Below are 25,119 nucleotides of genomic sequence, written 5' to 3'. Positions count from 1 at the left end.
ACAATATGAATCTACTGTAGATCTGATCTAACCTGAGATGAACACACTGTTAGATGATTGAGAACAGTCTCTCTATGTTGTCCTTGTCTTTTTCCTTTTCCTTCTCTACTTCTTTACTGTCTTTTTTTGCCTCTTTTTATAGCCACCACACCCCCCTATAATATAAATTAAGGTTAGATTAAGAGAGGTGAGCTGTGGGCTGAATATGGGTTGTCAGCCCAACAGGAAGTTACCTAAATAACACTAGGTTTTGAACATGGTTAACCATTCTAGAATTGGATGCCAAAAGCAATATTAACTTTATTCAAAATCAGTGTAGTTGAAGTCTAAATTTTCTTGGTACATCCATAGATAGTGTCATCGAAATGCAATAATCTTGTATGGCGAAGGGGCTTTGAGTCAAGAAAATTATAAAGCTGGCTAGTCATCCTTTGGTTGCAAAGATATACCACTTTACATCAAAAATTATAAAGCCCTCATGTCATGCCTCACATCAAAAACTGCAAAGATATACCACTTTACATCATATACATACACTAGTCATCCTTTAATGTGTACTGGTTTAAGATTTCACTAATTCTAAAGCCAGAAAGAAGAAAGAATTCACAACTGATGATCGAATTACATGAGCAGATACGATGCACACAGTTCATTCGTGAAGACCAAAAGGTTGTCCTTTTAACAAAATTATTCAGATCACTATTGCACTCACACTAAACATCCCACGAGGGTTCAGAAGTGAATGCATGTCTGAAAGAGGCCTCCTCCTCCTTATTTGAGTGACTTGGTGGAGTTGCATCATCCTCACGCTAATTGTGGCAATTGGATTTACACTGTGTTGGATCTCGATTGATTGAAATTTTCGTGTATCGACTTCTGCAAGGATTTCAATTCTCGTCTTACCACTGACTGACCATCTTCTCAAATTTCGGAGTGCATCGCACATCTGATCCATCCATCATATCTACTCATTTCAGAGAGATAATTTACAATCTTTTAGAGAGAGAGAGAGAGAGAGTTCCGATTGGATGTCAAAGTCTAGTCATATCACTGACCTCCTCCCCAAATTTCCAAGTGCAGCCCCCATCTAATCCATCTTATCTACGCATTTCCATCTTTTAGCGAGGTAGTTTTCTCACTGTGCCAGGAATTCTCACGATTTAGGTTGAGGAAACATTGATTTCTCTGTAGGAGAAGAGATCACACAAAAGTGTGAATCAGCCCTTCTTGTGTTTCCCACTAGCTGAAGTCGTTTTGATGATACTGTTCGTTCTTTGATCAACATTGTGCCTCGAGGTTTCCCGGAGACTGGTGGATTTGGCAGCTCTTATTCTACTTCTGTTTCATCTTTCTTTATTTCTTTCCTTTATTCTTCTGTTTCCGAGAGTTGTGATATTATCATCACAAATACATGGACAAGAAAATGGACTGCTACTTAGCAATCATACAATTTCCTAATCAAGAAGAGTGCAAACCTTGACAGCATGAAATATTTTTCATGACATGCTCAACTCTAAAATAGCAGCTGGCAGTAACAACATATGTAATGTCCAATCACAAGATAAAAATCACAAGGCAAAATTCCAATATATCATAATAACATGTTCGATACAATTAAAGGCCACAGTATTTATTGCATCCATGGCAGGCCAACCTAACAGCACAAACTGATGCCTACACTAACATCCTTGAAGCCAAATATGATGACCACAAACAATGGCATCGATATCAACAAGGGAAAAGACTCAAAGCAAAGGCAAAGCAGCAGCAGCAGCAGCAACAAGAGTTGTAGAACAGATTACAGTTTCGCAAAGTCGATGTGAATAAGCACCCAGAAACTTGCCACATAGCAATCGACACAAAGCTGAATGGAGAGCTTCCGGACGACAGTGACTCCCACTTGTGAAGAAAGAAACCAATCAATGGACCACAACCTCATCCATTCATCATGTAACCAAATGCCCTTCCTTCCAAAATATTTCAGCATGGCCCCATACAAGCCGAATAATGAAGTAACCTGCTCACCCATGTCAACAAAAGCAATTTAACCTCCACAATACTCCAGGAAATCATTAAAGTTATATACATAATAGCCAGGTTACATTTCCTTTTCTTCTTTGCACTGCCATTGTCTAAAGAAACCAACAACGACAGATAAAGTGGCAATCACCACTCAACATAACAGGCGTGTGCAAGCCTTCCTTTATAGATTCATCACACACGCGCACTCCTAAGAATTCCCATCATTCCCTTTCAGTCAAAAGAAGCTACTCTTGGACCCTCTTTGCATCAATTTGGAATCCTCATACAAACTCATAAATACCAAAGGAATAGCCATTCTTTATTGGACCATCATATCCTCCTTCCCCCACCATTAAAGGCCAAAACTCTACCAAAGCTGTGACTTTAGAGTACCGATTCACACCTTCAATCATTGGAGCTGTGTGGAGAGAACCCACTGGCCTCTTCCTTTGTTTTGTGACCGTGACACTTAGAAGAAGGGGGTTTATATATATATATAGATGTTGCTGGAGTAGCTGCTAAGGAGAAGCATTCAAAGTTTTGGCCTTCAGCTTAAGCGACTTGAGATAGCTGATAGCCACATCAAGGACAGTGGCTGTATCCTTCCCATTTCCACCAGGAATAATCCTTCTCAATATGCTAACTGTTTCCTGAATTCTTGCTCTTTTGATGCGCACATCATCTCCGTTCTGATTGTGATCCCGTCCTTTCACACAGCTTGACTCAGAGTGTATACCATCCCCTTTGTTCCTGTGATCTGTAGGAACATCAGGGCAGTGGAGAACTTGCGAGCTTGCAGTATCTACAAGTGATGCATCGAATTCATCCACGTTAACTCTCCTCCTCTTTGCCGGAAGCATAGAGCTAGCTACCTCAGATAAACTCCTCCCTGTCACCCCAACAGGAGAGTGTCCAGTGCTGGCCTCTTCATCATCATGATCCTCATCAGAATCCGAGTACAACAGTGCATTGATTTCCTCTGTGTCTTCATGCATCTCTTCCGCCCCATGCCCATTGGAAACATTGGTGTCTGTGCTGCCTTGCAGACCGAAACCTAGGTCCACAGAATTAAAGAATGGATAAGGGATGCTTGATGAGCTAAAGATGTAGCTCCTTCCATCCCTTAACTGATCAAAGGCCAAGTACCTCTTCTCCAACACATCAAATTCAGGAGGCCTTTGAGATGGGGTCAAAGGAGGAATCAAAGATGATATCTTTTGAAGGGATTTGTTTGTGCAGACACCAGGGAATTGTTTTGCAGCATTCACTGAGAATACACAACCATAGGGATTAACACAGGCAGGAAGCAACATTGAATTGTCGTTCTGAGGCCTGGTATCAAACCGTTGGATATTACTAGCAGAGTTCATATGACTAAATCGCCAAGATGGATGCTGTGAATCAAACTGAGGAGTAATATCCTTCCCCATCAAAACAAAGTTTAAATTAATCACCTGAAAGCAAGTTTTAAGTGGTATAAATAGAGACACAAGTCAATCAGACGTGCATAACAGTTCAGATTCTAATTAACATATACGACTTTACCTTAGGCAAGTAGTAGATGCCAATTAATATCTCCACAACAGGGTTTACCAGAAAAAGGAAGAAAAAAAAGAAATCCCAGCTTTATTGAAGAGAACTGTTAACAGGAAGCTAATTTACGTGACCGGTTTCAGGAGGTGGCGGAAGTATTCAGCCTGTACAAAATCAATACATTAGGTTATATATACGAGTTTTGTCTTAAAGCAACGTATTGAAAATTTTGCTTCTAGTTTTCACCTGGCAATCTTGCAATGGTTGGAAGCAAGCAAGGACCCTAACGATTATGGTGGTACTACCGGCAATCCCATTCTCGTGTTTCAAAGCTCGGAATGTTGTTTGTGTTGCTGCTTGGCACACCATTACTACTGTTCTTCCTCGGGAACAGGACCAGTCCACCCAGAACCCAAATGAAATCCAATTTCCAATAAGATTATTCTAGGAGGCCAGACGTAAGAGAAATGCCAGCCAAATTGCAATCTTCACGGTTTCGCTGGCTCCGAGGGAAAGAGGGGTTTCGAGGACAAGATTGGAGAAAAGAGAGGAGGGCAGTAGATGAAGAGAACCAGAGGGAAAGGTAATGAGTTACAGAATAACCCTACAATACAAGTTCAAGGAAATAACTTTCCGATAAACATCAACCGAGAAACTCAGCCACCGCATACTGTTCGAAATCTTTAACCACAAAAAGAAACTCCCGCTTCCTCTGACGGTTTGAGATCCCTGCAACAATAAATCCTCCTCAAAAGCCTAATCATATGCCAGAATTACTGGAGGACAACAGTTTGCAGTTCAACGTCTTACAAAATCCCAAGCAGAGCACCCAAAAAAGAAAGATTTTGGTTTTGAATTCGCGTTAAAGGACATCAAAACCTGTGTTGAAAGAAAAAGAGCAGCTGCACGAGAGAGATCAGACGTTGGGAATTGTATTCTTCTGGATATTAACGAGAAAAGCGCGTCAAACGAAAGACTGGTTTTGGGAACGAATTCATGAGGAACCTAACAAATCCTTACTCTTAGCAGTAGGAATCAAAGCACAAGTCTGTACAAAAAGCAAGTACAAATCGATGTGAACAAAGGGGCAACAGCCCAGGGAGAAATCAATGAGCTTCGAAATCGACCAATAAAAAAGCAACAAAACAGATGATAACGAGAGAAAAAAAAAGAGGACAAAAACTGGATTTTAAGCACGAAAACAATCAGATCTTAACAAACCTGTAGACTCTAAAACCATCGATCAGATAACAATTGGTTCGAGAACAAGAAAGAAGAAAAGCTCCAGACTACATCCATCGCTTACACCGGAAGCACTCAACAAAAAAGGCAATTTCTCGGGGAAACCCTTTGATCGCTTCTCTCCGAGTCGACCCAAGTCACCAGAAAGACGGAATCCCGCTCGCGGATAGGGAGCTCAGCTCGAGTGAGAGAAACGATCACGAGAGGGACAGAACTCGTCTTTTCCCCTAAGGCGGTAGGGGGGAGAGCGTGGCGCTTTATTGGGCAAACAGGACTAAAATACCCCTATACTTTTATTTCATTTCATAATCTTTCTTCGATGAAGTTTCGTAAAATTGTAGCAAAGCGTTGCCCTTCAGAACGAAAATGGCTGCACGTGTGCGGTGCCGTAAAATCCGATTTCCTATCTTTTACCCACGAAATCTCTCACTAGTGGTTGATGGTTTCGACGGTGCTTAAGGGGGAGAAGAAGGAAGGAATACAGGAATAGTGGTGCATCCGAGAATGGCAACGGGGCATTAAAACACGTTCACGCGCAAAGATGGATGGAGCTCAAGTCGTGAAGTCGGAATTCACTGCGAGAAATCAATATGCAGATCACAGATCAACAACCAAGCCTTTCTCTTGATAAGTGACATCAATTTCATCAGCTTCACTGATCGACGAGGTGATATGCAATTTGACAGAAGCTGGAATCAGTTGGTAAGGTAAAGTAGCCTCTTTTAGGTTAAAGTGGAGGAGTACAGTGATCTTAGTGGACTTTATAGTAAGGTATCAGATTCTTCCTGCACTTAAATGGTTATCTCAGATTCCTTCTCCGGTAAGCAATTTTTTGGGCAAGAAAAGATGGGTAGACCACAAGCTTGAATTTTTTTTTTGAACCTTCTGTTCTAAGTGCTTTGAACCTTTGGGTGGTATATGCAGATTCAATAAAAAGGAAGATCCCTTCAAGAGACTCTGTTTTCTTTTTCTCTCTTAAGGAAAAATTGAATTCCATGTAAAGTTTGTAAGGTAGTGCTGCAGTGTAAGAGCTACAAAAACACGGAGCTGAGTTACCTTTATCAAGCATAATTTGCAACAGTCGCAGAAATAAACCACATTAGCTTGTTTCTGTGAGACAGACCACAATAGTAGTCATCGAACCTCTTTTAAGGTGAGGCACTAATCGTAAAGAAGAGGCACTTCTTTCCCAGTTGCATCTACTCTTCCACTAATCTATAAAGGTTTGCTGCTGCAATGAAGATTTCTGGGGATTTGCAAACTTTGGAATATACAAACAGATGAATACAACACAGGATATACGAGAAATTAGTTAAAGAGCGCATGCTATGATGCCAAGACCTGCCGAATCTTGTGGCCTCTGAGAGAGAGATTTGCTTTGGGTTTGTTTAAGCTTCCCCAGGATTAGTACTATGAATTTTCAAGTGTTTTTTTTTTTTGAGTGTCATGCTACAACCTTTCCTTTGTTTAGAGTGGAGGGAACAAAGGAAATGGCGAATCAAGATGGCCCCCTCCCTTGAGGTCTACACTTTTTTAAGTAGCACACGCAGCTTGCGACTATGCACATCGAGGCAGAGAGTGTGCAAAAGGTCTTTTTACTTATGGAGACGTGTCATGCAGGAGATCGATGATCATTGTGCGGGTTGATACACTGAACTACCATTTGTGGATGATTACCATCATCAAGCTAGCTGTGCCTTCGATTTGTTCCTGCTTCAGAGATTCATAGGCCAATTGCGAAGGGCTGCTCATCATCTGTCTCATTTTTGAACTCTTTTGAAATGCCCAGGGATTTGTATTGTTTTCATCAAAGATTTGCAATTTGGGTGCCCAAACACTCCTCCTACATAGTCAACTCCACTCACAAAACTCTCATCCCCCCAGTATTGGTCGCAACATGTTGCCTTTTAGACTTCATTCTTGTCCACAAAAAAACTTGATACTCAAGTCTGACTTAATAGTTCCCCACTTCATACCGCTTCTAAGGAATGAACTGAGGCCTTCACTGCTTTGACACTCCCCTGGAGCACTTCAGCTGGAGGATTCATTCATTTATTATCATCATACTTGAAGCTAAGTAATCGAGGACTCAACCATGGTTTGCTTGTTATGAAATAGTCATCCATAACTTTAGCTAGCATTTTCAAGAATTGTCAAACTGTGTCCCATGGTATGAATCACTACTAGTGTACACTAGTGTGATTTATTTATCTGCTTGCTTGTTGATCTTTGTGCACATGAACCTAGTAAAATTGAACAAAAAAGCAGAACTATAAATAGAATGCAAAAGTGTCGTAGTTGACTCAGTTAGGTTACTGAAGTAAAGTTTGCAGCAACACAAGGCAGAAAACCAGGCATGCTGAGACCTTTGTGGCCATCCTTTTTCTCTCTGTTGTGGAAGACTCATAATGGAGTGAGACGGGAGGGGGCCTACAATTAGCACGCAAACAAAGGACAGCTACACTTGATGGGAAGGGAGGGGAGGAGGGAGGGGGGGCCACAGGGGCCTTTGAGAAAGCATGGAGCCATTTAATGTGTGGATTCTCCAGCACAGAGAGCACAGAGAAAGCTGAAGGAAGTGGTGCATGCACTGCCCCCACCCCCCCCTTCTTCTGTAATAAACTCCAAAAAGAGCTTTGTAAAGTAAAAGAGGGAATGCATGCTCTCTCATGCGCAGTGCCTGGAGTGCAACCCCACGGACTCCAATGACCTTTAACCACTCCCCTTCACTCCCCCCTCTATCAACACCACAATTATTCTATGGCATCAACCTACTACACCATCAATGTCAACTGCCGATCTCTCTCTCTCTCTCTCTCTCTCTCACTGTCGCATGCTTTGCCTGCCGTTTGACATTAGATGCTACGTAGTGGATTAGGTAAGGGGCTCGACGATGAGAGCTTGCGGTCAACTTAAGGCCCTCCACCGTCACACTGTATTGCACACGTGTGAGACATGTAGTGGCTCATCTACATCTCCTTCATGCTTATTTCTATCACAATAGTAACTTATGTGTTCTTAGGTGCGACGTCGCAATGTGGCAAGCTATGGAAGGTTAGCTTGTTGCGAGTCTAGCACAAAGCAATGTCACACTGTCATATTGATTGTGGCTGGACGTGAAGGTGCTCTTTGTGTTGGCTTGGAAGTGGCATGTTACAACAGTGACTGGATGTGATGTGGTTTGCAGGTATGCTTGAAAGATGAACTAAAATTTTCCTCGAATGCAAATTGTTTAAAACCACTTTAGAAGGGGCATTTTAACAAAGACTACAGACCAGCAATCTTAATTCCCTATTTAAGCCTGCATTCTTATAGTAGATAATGGTAAACCTTTGTACAATTGCAGGTGAACAAAAAAATATGAACAGCAGCAAATTATAAACTTTTTAAGTGACAAAAAACCTGGATAGAAAGTCTACACTCCAGACACCTGGTCAGAAGATACCGTGACCTCTGATTACAACAATACGGATTTCGAATCCAAATGTCGATAACCATCAAATCTATTATACGGTATTTGTACCATTTGGTACCCAAAGACATTAAGAAACTCATTCAACATGAGTTGGACAGACCTGAAATCGATCTAACCAAGATAGTTATGAAGATTGCTAAGGCACTATTCATTACTATCTTACCCTGATAACGCTATGATCAATAAGAGTAATGTCTAGCCCAGTCACCCTGATAGTGCTAGAAGGGAGACCTGTTTCCCATCTCTGACAACTAATTACCCTGATACATCCTCATATACTCTTTTGTGTGATGGATCCTTTATTAACAATGCTGTCAATGTAGGAGTTGGCGACATTTTACTCGACAATCAAGGAAACATTAATTTTTAGGGGCCGTTCAGCTCAAATGTCCAATGATCCTCATACATGCTGAGTGTTGGGAATTGTGGCAAGGATTATTGAAAAGCCACCAGGAGAATAGGACCAACCTTTGGTGAAATCTGACCCCTTCCAAATGATCAACATGTTATCTGAAGGTAAGGACTTCCCATGGCATTTGAGGAACCTTTGCACTGATTTTATGTCTCTAGCTAATTCTGTGAAGGTCACTAAATGGACTCATGCACCTAGAACTATGAACTCTGACACTCACCAATTAGCTTATTTTGTTGAAGTCTGTAACTCTGACATCTCAAAGGATGGGTAATTCACCTCCTCAATGTCTGTATGGATGCCTTTTTTAATTAACCTAGATTTTCATTTTCAAAAAAAGAAACAAGGCCGACAGCAGTAGCAAATGCCAAGGATTTTACTTCTTCAAAACTTTTGCAAGCAAATGATCAATTATAGTTTCTGTTGCTAAAGAGGCAATATATTCATGTAGTACTTATAAAAATGGGCACCGAAGGCCAAGAGTTACCTCATTATGAAGCAGATGCAAAATTCTTACAAGTTTCTGGCTCAAGTTTTATGTAAAACCGGAAAAACTGTCGTTTAGATATAAGACCCATAGATAGAAGTTCTGAATCCTTCTAAAACACCACAATCTTAACATTGGCTTCCTTCATACTTTGGATCTGCCATCACATAATGATAATCAATCACCAAAATAAATATGAAGATGCCTAGAAAATTGGCGAAGAATCCTAAATCTTGATCATCAATCATCTGCAAGATAGAAAATGATAAGATTGAGACATGATCCAGGAAATAAGCATTCCACAAAGTGAGATAGTTAACATTGACTTTAGCAATTAAAAGATAACCACAGGCCCTCAGCACTTACATCTGAATCATCATTAGATGCCTTGATGCTCTGTATTTTAATTTATGTGAACTAGATAACTTGCTTACAATAAATAAAGATGGCAGCAGCGGTAAGTTATGGGTAACAAATGCACAACTATCACAAGAACAAGTACTGAACACTAAGAATTCTCATTGACTATGTTTGTGTAAGCAAATATATATATATATATATATATATATATGTATGTATATATATATATGTATATATGTATATATATATATATATGTATATATATATGTATATGTATATATATATGTATATGTATATATATATGTATATATATATGCCAGTATGAGTATAAGCGTCTAGCATTGTTTCCAACTGATACAAAAACTATGATGACATATATATATAATCCATCTTAAGTATTTGTTTACATACATTTTTTCAAATTTCTTTATCCCAAGGGAAGTCAGAATATTGTTCTGGAGGGAACAACATAGTAAATACAAAATATACAAGACCAATGCAGTGCAAGAGGTCTGGTGAAGGAGAGAGTAACATGCACAACTTAACAGCCACAAGCAGAAAGATTTGTCTGGGTTCAGACACATGAGCATAGGACCAATTCAAGCAACCTTTTTACTACACCAAGGTTGACTCTGTATAATGCAACATTAATTTTGCATGGTTTGTGAGATAATTATTAAACATGCACTTATCTTAGAATTCTTTGATCCAGCAGAATAGTCTGTCAACAGGAAACTGATTTTTGCACATGAAACATTTTTAAAAATTTTGTTTACATGTAAAATTGAAACTATAAAACTATAAAATATCATATCAACGAAAAGTTTATTCTTAAGAAATAATAAGAACAACAAATTCAGAAATAACCTATAATTACCAAAAGTAGAAATATAATGATTCTTTTTATACCAATATAAGTAACTAAATCAAAGAAACAGAAATAAAAGCATTCAATAGTCCCTCCAACTTTATGCAGTACAGAATATTATAAGCCTATCAACCAGTTTCCTCCAAACAAAGGAGTTCGGTGGCCATATATCTTCCCAAAAGTTGTCTGAGTACAATATCAAAATTTTTGAATCTAATCAAATGGCTTATTGCCACTCTCTGAAAGATGTCAGTGCGCTTATGACAGAAACAGGTCTCCTTTTCTGAACCTATTAATCTTCTATGTTTGCCTCAACTAGATTTACTTGAAAAGAATACTTTACAACGTTCATTTTTGAGACAGTCAAATGATGACAAGAGATTGCCATAGATCTGACAGCAGAAATGATAAATACTTAAATTGCATAACTTCAGAATTTCAGTCCTGAATCATAATAAAATACTGACACAAATAAGAAGAAAATTAACTAAAACATTCTGAAATCAAAATCCAATTACCAAGAATGTCTCATACTATTGTAATAGAACATATTTGTTATGATGAATCAATAAAGAAAAGATACATAAGAATGACTGAGTTCCACAGCATCTTATACAACTAAATCTAAGTGACACAAATTTGAAATTTTCATTTAGTCAAATATGGCTAATGGACATAGTTATCTTGATACATAATTCTAGTCTCTTTCATGCTCCTTTTTTAGTACGGGTTAAATTGATGCAACAGTAACCTTTGGTCCAACATTAGTGGGTTTAGGTAGGACTGGAGCACTATTACATGACGAAAAGTTGTCTGCAATTTCCTGTTTGGCTGCACCTTAAATTGGTCCAAAAGTTCTTAACTAACAAAATCGAAAGGATTAAGTGCCTAGGATGATATAATTTCAATGCTGTTGAAGATTTCTATTTGACTTTAGAATGTGACCAGTAAAGAATGTGAATGGAGGAAGGAAAAAGTCATAGCATTGATATATGTAAGAGGTGTTAAAAGTATGTAAATCTTTTGAGTAACATAAAGACAATTTTAGCTGCATCAGTGTTTTTAAAAGATTTAGGCGCCAAAAGATGCCAAGATTTCAAAACACTCGAGGCACTCATCTAGGCACCTGCCCAAACGAAGAGAGACGCTCTAGAATATTACAATATAAAAAATATATATTACGATTGATAATATGATTATAAAATAAAATCTCATCCAAAATTTCTTATGGAAGCTAATTTGAATTCTATCATATATTAGAGAGACCTATTGGTGCAAGATCAACTAATTTAAATTTTATCAAATTGGTACTTTGCTGATATTGTTTTAACTAGTGAAATTATAAAAATCATAATATAAGATAAAATCAACTTGCCCATCGAGGGTAAGTTGTAGCATCTGCAAGCAGTGGCATCGAGAGCGAAGGAAGCTTCGGATGTGCCCGTCGACGATGGAGGAAGCTTCGGACCTGTCCCTTGATAGAACCCAGAGGAATTCTATGTAAATTGATCTTTGAGGGGGATCAACCCTTGGAACGCTATAGGGGTTCCTTCCTTCTAGAAGTTGACCAAATAGCTACAATTGTAGATAGATCTTATTCCCAAAGAGATGGAGGCTACATGCTTATATAGAGCTCCAAACCCTAGCCCTAGGGGTTGCTTCCTAAGTCAGTTACCCCTTTTGCCCTCAACCCTAACCAACCAGTCCAGTAAAAGGGGGCGACGGTTAGGAAGCCCAAAGGCCCAAATATAAACCATAGCCACTCTTCTTTATATGATAGAGGCGGCTAGGTAGGGTTTATTACAATCTCACGGGGTTTTATTAGCTGCTTCTTGGTTGAGTAGGACTCAACCCTACTAGGGTCCTATCAAGCCTGCCCTCTCCAAATCAGCCTTGTCCTCAAGGCTGAGGTTCCATGAACTTAGAGAACCGGGTCTTTAGCTCCTCATATGATTCCCATGTGGCGTCTTCAAGTGGTAAATTATTCCAATGCACTAGTACTTCAGTAAAGGGACGTCGGCGACGCATCACGATCCTGCAGTCAAGGATGGCTTGTGGTTGGGCTTGAATAACTCCATCCTCAGTGGTGTTGGGTAATTGGATCTGGGGTGACTCGTGTTCTCCTAACTTGGGCTTCAGGCATAACACGTGGAAGACAAGGTAAATTTTGGCATCCTCAAACAATTTAAGTCTGTACGCCACGGCTCCAATATGCTCTGTGATCTGATAGGGCCCATAAAAATGTGGGGATAGCTTCTTGAAGGCTCGTGTGTTGATGGAGAGTTGCTTGTATGGCTGTAGGTGAAGATAAACCCAATCTCCTACTAAAAATTCTCTTTCGCTTTGTCGTGTGTTGGCTTGCTGCTTCATTCTGGCTTGAGCGGAAAAAAGATTATCCTTTAGCAGTTGTAGGAGTTTGTCCCTGTCAATTAAATCTTGGTCGACCTGATCTACCTTGGCTGAGCCAATTATATACTTTGGAATCACAAGGGCCAATCGACCATATAGTGCTTCATATGGGGCACATTTTGTAGATGAATAATATATAGTATTATACCACCATTCAGCCCAGTGTCATGGACTTAGCTGGTTTTGCCTAAGTCGTGTGGCACCCTTGCGTGTCCGTCTGCAAAGGTCAACCTCCCCGAAGCCTCCCATGTCCCTTAGAACCCACAAAAGAGAGAACGAGTTAAAGAAAACGCCTTATTCGGGATCCACAAGCAAACATTTCCGAAAACACTTCATAGACAATGTAAATTACAAACAGACTTTACAAGCTCTGAACAATTGCACAACAAAGGGTCAAAATGGTCCATTACAGACCGAAAATCTCTCACATCCTTTATTTACAAGCCTAAAGCGGCCACCAAACCCAACTAAAATGGGACTAATAAGCCTTCGGTCGTCCCTCTACATGCTGTGCAAAGCATGAACATACCAAAAGACACAGACATACATAAGCATTACATCAAACATCCTGTTTCGAAGTTTGTCCGTGACATTCTCCCCCTCTTATTCATTCGACGTCCTCGTCGAAGCCTTTGTGAACACTGCAACTCCTCGCCTTTGCTGAGTCTTCAATCTTCTGCTCTAGCTGCAATGCGTCTCTTGGCTCCCAACTGCTCTCCGCTGCTATTTTTGAATAGTCGAACCTTTGATCCGCCATGCTGCTTCAACTCACCAATGACTCTGACTCTGGTGTGGGGTTGGCTGAATTGTGTTGATCCTTGTTGATTCCTGCGGATTCTCTAAATGAATGAAAAGACCATCCTTACTGTGCGTCAGTCTCTCAAATGTCTCATGCTGCTTGAACTGGGTGGATGCTTGTTGGAGCTTTAATGAGCATCGCCTCACAAACTTTCAAAGTTTTTTGTCCTTCCTCCACAAAATTTGCTCATCGACTCTTCTTTCACTTAGTTGTTACTTCCAAGTAGATTCACATCACTTCCGCTTTCGATTGGCATTCTATTGAGAAATGAGGCAGATACTCTACTCTTAGAAGCACTGATCACCAATGGTGAGGATTTGACAACTATTGTCTTCTAATATCTTCGAAGGGTCTTTGAACCTGTGTAGAGCTTCAATACTGGGTAGATAAGAGAATTGGGGTACTTGGTTTCGCCCATTCTCTTAAGAGTTGAGAAGGCAAAGGTTACTCAACTTCGCCCGCCTCCTCGAGGTTGTACTCCATCCATCGAGCTGGTTACTAGCCTTCGCCTACTCTTTGCTCACACTTCTGAAGCACTTGAAGTGTTTGCACTCCTTGCGTTGAGTTAGTTATTGTGATTCACCTTCTCAATGCCATCGAACTTCTGGAATGCAGGAAGTTTTCACCCCAACTTGGAGTAATTCTCTAATAGATTTGGTCGCCTCTGGGATTGTACCGTCTTCTCCATTAACCCTGCCGCCTACTCCATTGAGTAGCAAATGTACAGCACCGCATACTGCCTACTTCGTTCCTTGGTCGTGCGCTTTTGCATGACCCTAAGTCCTTCACTTTTGGCTATCTTGATGAGAAGCTCATTGACACCGATCTTACGAAGTTCCTTGGCCTCTACCCTTCAGCCTTGTCTCGGTATTTGGAGTTTGCCTATGCATGCTCCACCTCCTCGGCCCCTTTTACGACCAAGCACTCTCCCTCCATGAGAGCAAGGGATCAATGACTTTCACGGAAGTCTCACCTCTGCGGTACCATGGCGCTGCCATGCCCATGGCCCTACTATCCGTCACCTCGCATCTGCATCCCTTTACTTCACGATCAGTAGATATGTCTCTGTGGCACTCCTCCAAGTCCACCTCCATTCTAATTGATGCTTGATTTTAGGTAGCTAAGTCCCTCTGGACTCGTCATCGCTTCCTCGCCCCTTTCGACCCCCTGCTTCAACACCTCTGTGTTCTCCAAGCAGCTCCCTTTGGTCGATGGAAAGACATACTACAACTCCCATGCATGGCCTCTGCCATCACGTTGTAGAATTTGCATCGATTCTGTTCTCCTTAGCTTCCTTGGTAGCAACGTTCGGTTACTCGACCTTGTCCTCTGACTTGCCGGGCTCCCTTAAGCGAATATGAGCTCTGGAGCAGTCCAACTCTCCAACTGCTTCGATCATACCTCTGCATGATCAAGTCCCTCCCATGGGACTCATTGGTACATGCATTCAAACTTTTTCCTTGGTGGAACACAGCCCCCATATGCTGATGACCAAGGCTTTCATCCGATGCAAAATTCGATGAACGCACGGAAGACCCACCTCTGCGGTACCATAGCCTTCACTCCTTGAACCCATAACCCTTCTTGTCGTCGTGTTGTTCACCGAAGTGGAGCTTCCAGTAGCTCACGATCATACCTTCGTATGATCTAGTCCCTCACGGGACTCATTCATGTGTATCGCATTGCCACGAACTGCTCAACCACGATCCGCTGCACCATGTCGCCTCCTGGTGACATCTTCATTGCATTCTGATCATTGTGGGATAAACTCGAATTGTGATCCCTCCATGTGTGGCCTCTGCCAATACATCGCAGGGTCTCTTCCACCTTCGATTTTGTTCGCTCCTTTGGCAATCGACCTTCATCCACCCACTCTTGGGTCACACCTAGATGAAGCACCGCTCTAGGACAGTCCGTCGCCTAGTAGCTCCCGAAGTCCCCCGACTTCGCTACAATTAGTGCACCATTGTCTGGATTCTGGGCCTCTGTCCCTACCAACACAATCTCCACTGTACACCGCTTCCTTCATGACAACTTGAATGGTAACACTATGGCATATTCTTCAAGAGTACTCGCTTCCGCATCCTCTTGCCCCGTGCCAAGGCCTTCTGAACCCAACTTCGCCTCCGCAAGTTGAGTTGCCTTAGTTCCTCCATCATATCCTTCTCCGAGATAAGGTGCATCTGCCCAGAAGCTCCCTTCGTCTTTGGCACCATACAAGATGAGTCCGCTCCGTCAGAACGAAGGACCCATGGAACAACATAATCCTGCTCTTGCCTCTGCAAGAGTTCATGTCCTTAACCTCTGTCCAAGAAAAGCACTATGCCTCCGCTCCATGTTCCATCTTCTATGCTGGCTCCCTTCATGTGGCTTGGGTACACCCAAGTTGCTCCGCTCCTCGTTTTTACATTGAGTTGATGGTGGCCCTCGCGCCCACCATTCCACGGGTCAACCCTCCCTTGAGTTCGATCTCCATATCGACTCCAAGTGTGCCTTCATTTGTGTTGCTTTAGGTCGCTCCCCCACTTGATCTCGCAATGCATCCACTAATGCATTCTCTCAAGCGACATCATGCGACGACTCCTTGCCGTTGGCTCGGTCCATAGAGCTTCGTGGAGTTGTTGTTTGTTGAGGTACTCCTTAACATGTACGGTCTGTTACACATGATTCTCCCTCTAGAGAGCCGGGACTTATCCCTCCTAGATATCTATCCCGTTTGAGCAACATCTCTCTTCGTTTCGGAGACCACTATCCCCTTGGACTACACCGATTTGCTGAACAAATTGTGCATTGTTCTGCCTCCTGCAAACGCACTTGCTAGATTGCGACTCCACGTTAATACAACCCCCGCTGCACCACTCAAGGCCTTGCAACATGTTGAACTCACTGCACACTTCAGCCTCCTACGGACGTATCCTTCACATGCCGAAGAAAAAGTTTCAATGCTCCATGGCGCCGAGTTTCGGTCGTCTTGGGATGGTCGCGAACATTCTATCGTCCGCATACAAGCCCATGCATGAGTACCGAATTCTTCGAGTTAGCAATTCCTCTCACCTCTGTGAGCTTTGCACAACTCTTTCGGTCGTCGAGCAACTCATTCCACCTTGCATGGTCTCATCCTTTACTAAGCACCTCGCTTGTCTTGAGCACCATCAAGTATAGTTGTCAACGTTGAGCCGTAGCTCAAACTCAGCCATCCCAACCTTTGTGCGCTCCGCATTCTTCCAAGCTTACTTGTTCTCGTGGTGCCTCTTGCGCGAAGGGTTGGCCATTCCTCTGAATGCCAATCTTAGATGCCCGCTCCTCCGAGCGACTCCTTTTCCCTACATCTCCATGCTCGTTTTCCTCCAAACGGTCGCACATGTGCTGACTGCCCTCAACGCAGCCCCGTTAGGTACCCCACGTTTGCATGCCAAGTGTTTCTATGAGTGCTTGTCCCGCTTTGATATCATCTATCACGGACTTAGCTGGTTTTGCCTAAGTCGTGCGACACCTTTGCGTATCCGTCTGCAAAGATCAGCCTCCCCGAAGCCTCTCATGTCCCTTAGGACCCCCACAAAAGAGAGAACGGGTTATAGAAAACGCCTCATTCGGGATCCACAAGCAAACATTTCCAAAAATACTTTATAGACAATGCAAATTACAAACAGACTTTACAAGCTCTGAACAATTGCACAACAAAGGGTCAAAATGGTCCATTACAAACCGAAAATCTCTCACAAGTGTCCACATGACACAACCTTTATTTACAAGCCTAAAGCGGCCACCAAACCCAACTAAAATAGGACTATTAAGCTTTCGGTCGTCCCTCTACATGCTGTGCAAAGCATGAACATACCAAAAGACACGGACATACATAAGCATTTTATCAAACATCCTGTTTCGAAGTTTGTCCATGACACCAGGGAAGCCATTTCGCCCACTCCTTTGGCCGGTCACTAGCGAAACACTGAAGGTACGTCTCTAAACACTTATTCACCACCTTTGTTTGGCTGTCAGTTTGTAGATAATATGTTGTGCTCATCTTGAGTTTGGTGCCATGTAACTGAAATAACTCGGTCCAAAATTTACTGGTGAAGATCCTATCACGATCACTTATGATGGATCTTGGCATCCTATGCAGTTTAACAATATTTTCTATGAAAATCTAGGCAATACTAGCAGCAGTGTAGGGATTTCGCACAACACAAAAATGAGCATATTTCGTAAGTCGATCAACCACCACGTGAATTGTGCTTTTACCTTTGGAAGGTGGTAGACGTTCGATGAAGTCCATAGAGATGTTAGTCCACACCAAGTTCGGTACGGGTAGTGGTTGTAGCTTCCCTGGACTTGCCACTGTTTCACCCTTGTGTTGTTGACATACTTCACATTGTGCCACATATTCAGAAATAATTTTTTTCATCCCTCTCCAATAAAAATTTTGCTTCACTCTTTTGTAGGTTATTAGAAATTCAAAGTGCCCTGTTGAAGGTGTGGAGTGCATTTCGTGCAGGATGATTTTAATGTAAAGGGAGTCAGGTATAAGTGCACTGCGACCTTTGTAGCGTAGATCCCTCGAATCTCAAGTGTAGTGGGCTATTGCGCTTGGATCTTCCTCCAATTTTTTAATGATGTTGCTGATCTCTGGATCCTTCTGTCATTCCTCTCTAATGTCCTCGAAGAAGCCGGTGATAGGAAGAGAGATGGCTGAAAATTTAGCTTGCTCAAGTAGCCATGAGAGTGCATCTGCAACTTTTCTTTTCCCTTTTTGTAAATAATTTCATAATCAAATCCTAGAAGTTTAGTTACTCATTTTTGCTGCTCAAGGGATAATATCTTTTGCTCAAAAAAGTACTTAAGGCTTCTATAGTCGGTTTTAATTTGAAATCGCCGGCCGATCAAGTAGGGTCTCCACCTCATTACTATGTGCACAATGGAGAGCATCTCCTTATCATATGTTGATATTTTTTTTATGGGAGGGAGATAATGCCTTGCTGGTGTAAGCGAGCGGTCGACCATCTTGCACGAGAACAGCTCCAATTCCGACTCCAGATGCATCAGCCTCAATAATGAAAGGTCGGTTGAAATCTGGTAGCGCTAGCACCAGCGTCGTCGTCATGGCTGCCTTAAGTTTGTTGAAGGCAGCGGAGGCTTTGTCCGACCATTGGAAGGCATCCCTTTTCAGTAGAGAAGTGAGGGGTGCACTGATCTTCCCATAGTCCTTAACAAATTTTCGATAGTAGCCCGTTAGTCCAAGGAACCCGCATAGTAATTTCATGTTTATAGGTTTCGATCAGCCTTGTATTACTTCAATTTTTGTTGGGTCTACCGCCACTTCTTCTTCTGATATTATGTGCCCAAGGTACTTTACTTTTTTCTGAAGAAAGCTACACTTTGGCTGCTTAACAAAAAGAGTATTCTTCCGAAGGATCGTTAAAACAACCCGTAAATGCTGAAAGTGAGTCTCAAGAGAAGGGCTGTAAATAAGAATATCATCGAAAATTTCTATCACAAATTTGCGAAGAAAGCTCCGAAAAATATCGTTCATGAGACTTTGGAAGGCTGAATGAGCATTAGTGAGTCCAAGAGGCATTACCAAGAATTCATAATGGTCGTTATGTGTGCAAAATGTAGTTTTTGGAATGTCGTCTTCACATACCCGAATTTGATGGTAACCGGATTAGAGGTCCAACTTCGTGAAGACTCAAGCTCCTTTTAACTCATCAAGAAGTTCATCCACCACTGGTATTGGGTACTTGTCTTTGATGGTGATGCCATTTAAAGCTCGGTAGTCGATGCACATCCGCCAAGTTCCATCCTTCTTGCATACAAGTAGCACCGGTGAGGAATAGGGACTGTAACTTGACCGAATCACCCCTGTTTCAAGCATCTCTCTTACAATCTTTTCAATTTCATCCTTTTGGAGTTGAGGATAATGGTACGGCCGAGTGTTCGCTGGTGGCTTGCCCGGAAGAATTGGAATCCGATGATCATGTTGTCGAGTAGGAGGAAGACCACGCGACTCAGCAAAAATGTCGGCAAATTCAGCAAGCAATTGGGCGAGATTTTGATCTTCAATTTCTATTTTCTTCCCCTTTAGTTGCTGCTAGAGATGCATAAAAAAGCCACCATTTACCTTGTGTAAAACTTTCTCCATTCGTTGAGTCGAAACGGTGGTTACATTGCTTCCGCGCTTCCTGCGTAGGATAATCTATTTGTCTTTACAGTAGAATTTCATAATTAATTTGGAAAAGTTCAAAGAGACATCACCTAGCGTCGTCAGTCATTCTATGCCAAGCACGACCTCATAGTCATCAATTGGTAGGAGGAAGAAGTCGGTGATAATTTCTTGGTCTTGCAATAATAGTTTCACTTGCAGACATCTTTGGTTGCACTTTAGGATTCTGTCGTCGGCGACCTTTACGTCGAACTTACTGCAACCTTCGATGTGGAGTGCCATCCGAGCAGCAACCTTACTGTTTAGGAAGTTATTAGTGCTGCCCGTGTCGATGAGAACAATGATCGGTTGTTGTTTGAGAAGACCTCCAACTTTCATCGTTTGCGAGTTTGAGTAGTCGGCTAGTACATGTACCATAAAGTCGGTCGGTTATGGCTCTTCTTCCGCATCTTATTCTTCATGTTCAAGGCTCTCTTCTGGATGTTCAATAACCTCTTCTTCTACTAGTTCAATCACAAGAAGTCTCCCTTTTTTACAACGATGCTCGCGGCTCCACAGCTCGTCGCAATGCCAACATAACCCCTTCGCAGATCGCTTCCGAAGCTCTTCTCTTGTCAACCTTTTTGGTGCAGGGGCTCGGCTAATAGTAGGGGTTCTAAGGGCTTCGGTATTGCTGGTCGTGGAGCGACCCTAGTTCTCCGAGCTTCATGGTTCAATCGCTCCTCTTGAAGTCGTGCGAAAGAGATGACTGCCATAAGAGTGTACAATTGTCGCGCTTTAACTTCTCCCCGAATCTCCGGCTTTAAGCCCTCAATAAAGGTCCCCAATAGTTGTTTTTCAAACCAATCACGAGTTTGATTAGATAACCTTTCAAACCTGGTTTGGTACTCCTGAATGGTGGAGGTTTGTCAGATCTTTGTTAGTTGTCCGTCAATGTTCTCGTAATCGGTTGGTCCGAAGCGGATCAGCAGTCCTTCTTTGAATTGTTGATATGAGAGGACTCCATGAGTGTATTCAAACTAGTCAAACCACTGTATAGCATCCCTTTCAAGATGTATAGCCATAATTTCCACCATAGATGCGTCCCCGGTTTTGTGGTACCGAAAATATCGCTCTGCGCACGATATCCAACCAATCGGGTCTCCTTCTTCCCATCTAGGGAAGTCCACCCTCATGCATGGATAGTAGGGATCAGTCATAGAGCCTCCCCTCTCTTGGAAGTCATCTTTTCGGTCATAGCTCTCTCCTTGATGTGATTTCTTCGGGCTTGATGGTCGGCCCAAACTGAGTTCAGTAAAGAGAGTCTAAATCTTATCTTCTATTTGCATCTCGAAAGCTTCGAATTTAGCATTGATTGTCTCCCCAGATGTTATAGTATATGCCTCCAAATCTGTAATGTTAAGATCTCTCTTTTGTTGTCGGGTTAAAGGCATGTATCGATTGAGAGAAGTGGTGGTTGAAAGGGTTGGTGGATTGGTGGATGTGGGCTACGGTTTAGGTTTGTTTTGTGGCTGTTTTGGGTGTGGTTTGAGGGTGTAGTTTGGTGGAGTTTAAGGGCTGTGATGGTAGTGGATGGTAGTGGATGAAGGTTAGGGAAAAAAAGTTTTAGATCTATGGTAGACGACAGCAAAAGTTTGATAAAAATCGGTGGAAGTTGCTGCAGATAGGTGTTGTCTTATAAGAGTATAATTGTCATCGAAGAAACACTGGTTTCTCGATGAAATATCCAACAAAAACCAAGAGATTTGAAGAGGAAATTTGACAGCAAAATCTCGATTTAGATAACAGCAATAATGACAAATTTAATCAAGAAAATTTCGGCAGTATAATAGCAAGAAAATTGTTGCAAGTTGCGATAGCAGAATTCTCGTCGAAAAATTCCAACGGTTTGCGACAAAAATTTACAGCAACACAAAAACGTTTTTAGAGATGAATTCCTCAATAGATCAATCTTAGATGGAAGCCAAGATGATCTATGAAGCGTATAAGAAATGTCGTTCAAAAAAGATATGAAATAGATTGGTTAAAGGCAACAATATGCGGCTGAAATATTTTGCAGTAATCCTTTGTTCGTAAAGATGATAACTTTTGTGACGAAAGGAATTCGTAGTACGAGATAGATAAAAAGACTTCTTCTTGGTATTTTGAATGGAAAATTACAACAGTAAAATGTATTGGTGATAGGAGAATAACATATCTCTGATGCAATTGGAGGTAACGACAGTAGATTGATTTGATTTACGGTAGAAGATAATAGTGGAGATGACGACGTCAAGAGCAATTGTGGGAATTGCTTGGTTAGTGGTGGGTGGTAGGGATGGCAGCAAAAGCAGCAAGATCACTGCTCTGATACCAGATGATAGAACCCCAGAGGAATTCTATGTAGATTGATCTTTGAGGGGGGATCAACCCTTGGAACGCTATAGGGGTTCCTTCCTCCTAGAAGTCAACCAAATGACTGCAATTGTAGATAGATCTTATTCCCAAAGAGATGGAGGCTACATACTTATATAGGGCTCCAAACTCTAGCCCTAGGGGCTGCTTCCTGAGTGAGTTACCCCTTTTGCCCTCAACCCTAACCAACCAGCCCAGTAAAAGGGGGCGGTGGCTAAGAAGCCTAAAGGCCCAAATATAAACCTTAGCCACTCTTATTTATAGGATAGAGGCAGCTAGGTGAGGTTTATTACAATCTCACAAGGTTTTATTAGCTGCTTCTTAGTTGAGTAGGACCCAACCCTGCTAGGGTCCTATTATCCCTCAACGACAGAGAGAGCTGCGCACAAAGGCAGCGGCTGCCGAGGAAGCTGCGGACGACAACATCGAGGGTGAGTGAAGCTTCAAATGTGTCTGTTGGTAACGAAAGAAGCTTCGGACCTATCCCTCAGCAATGGAGGGACCTGTGCATGAAAGCAACGATAGTGGAGGGAGCTTTGGACCTATTTGGACCTATTTGTCAACGACAGAGGGAGCTATGCATGAAGGTAACAGTAGTGGATTAGAGGTGGGTCTTGCAACGAGAGTCTAGGTTTCACTTCGGGGGGTGGGGTGGTGGGGTTTACTATTGGATTTTGTTGGTTCAATTGAACCAATGTTCACATTCTAGTTCAATTTTCTAGCATTCAATCAAGTGCTCGCCTAAGACTCCTGATGCCTAGGCTCAAGTGAGCACCTAGGCAACACTTCAGTGAAGCGCGTCGCCCGGACATTGTGCGAGGTGCTCGGGCCTCGCCTCACCTTGCCCGAGCCCCTGGGTGCCTATTAAAAATACTGAGCTGCACACTTTTCATCTTATTGTCTACCTCCTCCTTTTTTCTCTTCCATCCTCTTGCATTTATATTAGTAACTCCTAGCAGATTCTCAATCAAAAAGCTTCAGGATTCCTGTTTTTCCTGTTACAACAGCCGAATATCTACTGTTTTCAGATGAAAATAAGACCAGCCACCCTATTATTGCTTAGGACCTTTCTATCTTTTCATGTCATAGTTCAACTTTCAAGTTATCATTCTTTTTATATGATGACAGCAATGTACAATTGCAAATGGTGCAGCATTCCTTGCAAACATAATTCCACTTCTTGTCTAGAGGGACATTTCCTTCCAAAGGTTTAGAATGACCTTTTACGTTCCACAACAATAATCCATCAGACTGTTCACCTTTCTATATATAACCATAATTATACAAAAAACAAAGGAAGATAAGAATAAATAGGCCGAAGAAGGAGTTCACTAGCGTTGATAATCAGAACTTATGTTCTACTTGTAATGATCGAGACACAGCTTAACTCAAGAATCATCTTCTTTCACTTTATGGTCTCTCATTAATAAAACTTCAATAATACGCAGTATAATCATGATGAGCTTCACATATGTATTTTATGAAATATCTATGTCATACAAGAGATAAGATAATGTGTCACAAAACAACAATATTCATCATAATGCTATGCTTGAATTCGTGAACTTAAGAATACGTGAACAAGGTATCAGACGCTAATACTGAAGTATATAACAAAATTGGTAATGTCATACAGACACGCCATTCTTTTCTTTCAGGATCCACCACACCTACCAATCTGGCCATTTAGATTAGAATTGGCAAGGGGCGAGTAGCGAGCAGCAATAGGCGCGCGATGTCTGCGCCAAGACTTCGCCATAACAGCGATCAAATTCCTGAAATGAGCTCAGATTTCACGCAGAATAAAGCTCATACATAAAGGGGCCATAAAACATCCCATTGACTTCGACATGATGCGAAACCAAATCGATGTGAGTTTACTAAAGTACGCGATCCAGCATAGTTTCGATCCATGGAACTAGAAACTTATCCAGCGGCGAGACGACTCTATCAGAGAGGAGGAAGTGAGAGGACGAGAGGTACCTCTGGCGGGTAGGCTGAGGGAATCCCGCAAAGCTCGACGAGGAATACGGGGTATTGTATCTAAGGCGTGCGACGAGATCGATCTAAACCCTAGTCTTAACCCCACGAGATACACCAACAGAAATGCCGCCGGTTGTGGAACTCGGATCCTCTCCCGTGCTGGCACCTATCCATTACCGCGCATGACCTGCGTCCATCACACTTCTTGATGCACTTAGCAACCTGATCGGCTCCCGATCGACGGTCCAGACGTATGAGCAAACCTTCCACCCCGATCGCATCTTCCCCGTCGTGTCACGTGCGTTCAACGTGGAGGTCTTCCTTTTGCAGATGACGCATGGAGGGTCGCATACGAGGATCATATCACATGGGTCAACTCATACGAGTCTCCCTCTCACCTTCTTATATGTGGCATGTAATTTCCTTGGTATCGTACCTCTTCTTGATTAAGATGAAAACTTTTTCTCATGTGATATGTATATTTGTGAGCATACTTACTTGTAATTAAATTATAATTATACGAGAAGACATGAGCATGAAGATGCTAATGGGATCCAGAAGGATAAGCTGAATGATCATTGCGTATGGAGATACGCTAAGGTATCAATAGAATCGATAAGGATGAGATGAATAATCATCGAGTATGGAGATGCGCCGAGACACACTTAGATCTTTATGTATATGATCAAACCTTTGGTTCGGGCCTGATCACTTAGGCTTTGGTCCATGATCATCTAGTGTGGATGCGTGTATATATATATATATATATATGTGATATATATATTTCTATGTTTACTAGTGTTGAATCTTATATTTTGATGGTGAAATCAATTGATATATTTGTCATCTAATATGCATTTAAGTGACGCAAGACTAGCTTAAATCAGAAAAGGCAAATCGATTAAAGTATGAGGAATCAGACGTTGGGCTGAAGCAAACATGTCAGAAGATTGGACCTCGGGCTGGAGGATTGGT

General features: G+C 42.0%; 2 protein-coding genes across 5 annotated transcripts; both read right to left on the bottom strand.

Moving 5' to 3' along the window:
• Positions 1–1,562: 1,562 nt before the first annotated feature.
• LOC135619361 (transcription factor bHLH143-like) lies at positions 1,563–5,039 on the bottom strand. Of its 3 annotated transcripts, none has more exons than XM_065121291.1 (4): positions 4,777–5,039; positions 3,802–4,284; positions 3,568–3,719; positions 1,563–3,476 (listed from the first exon to the last, which is right to left on the bottom strand). In XM_065121291.1, the coding sequence occupies exon 4, from the start codon at positions 3,450–3,452 to the stop codon at positions 2,541–2,543; it is 912 nt and encodes a 303-aa protein (XP_064977363.1). In that variant the 5' UTR covers positions 3,453–3,476; positions 3,568–3,719; positions 3,802–4,284; positions 4,777–5,039; the 3' UTR covers positions 1,563–2,540. The 3 variants fall into 3 exon arrangements, with proteins under 3 accessions (XP_064977363.1, XP_064977365.1, XP_064977364.1); XM_065121293.1 differs by having other exon boundaries at positions 1,563–3,443; XM_065121292.1 differs by having other exon boundaries at positions 4,862–5,039.
• A 4,072-nt stretch (positions 5,040–9,111) lies between these two features.
• LOC103994863 (dolichyl-diphosphooligosaccharide--protein glycosyltransferase subunit 4C) lies at positions 9,112–24,417 on the bottom strand. Of its 2 annotated transcripts, XM_009415311.3 has the most exons (3): positions 24,145–24,417; positions 23,836–23,936; positions 9,112–9,419 (listed from the first exon to the last, which is right to left on the bottom strand). In XM_009415311.3, exons 2-3 carry the CDS (start codon positions 23,845–23,847, stop codon positions 9,300–9,302), a joined length of 132 nt encoding a protein of 43 aa, XP_009413586.2. In that variant the 5' UTR covers positions 23,848–23,936; positions 24,145–24,417; the 3' UTR covers positions 9,112–9,299. The 2 variants fall into 2 exon arrangements, 1 of the variants encoding a protein (XP_009413586.2); XR_672486.3 differs by lacking the exon at positions 23,836–23,936.
• Positions 24,418–25,119: the final 702 nt, after the last annotated feature.

This window comes from Musa acuminata, chromosome BXJ2-8 (genome assembly GCF_036884655.1).
Source record: "Musa acuminata AAA Group cultivar baxijiao chromosome BXJ2-8, Cavendish_Baxijiao_AAA, whole genome shotgun sequence".
In the NCBI taxonomy this organism is placed as follows: Eukaryota; Viridiplantae; Streptophyta; class Magnoliopsida; order Zingiberales; family Musaceae; genus Musa; species Musa acuminata.
The sequence above is the reverse complement of the archived record's forward strand: the minus strand, read 5'-3'. Positions and strand labels throughout refer to the sequence as shown.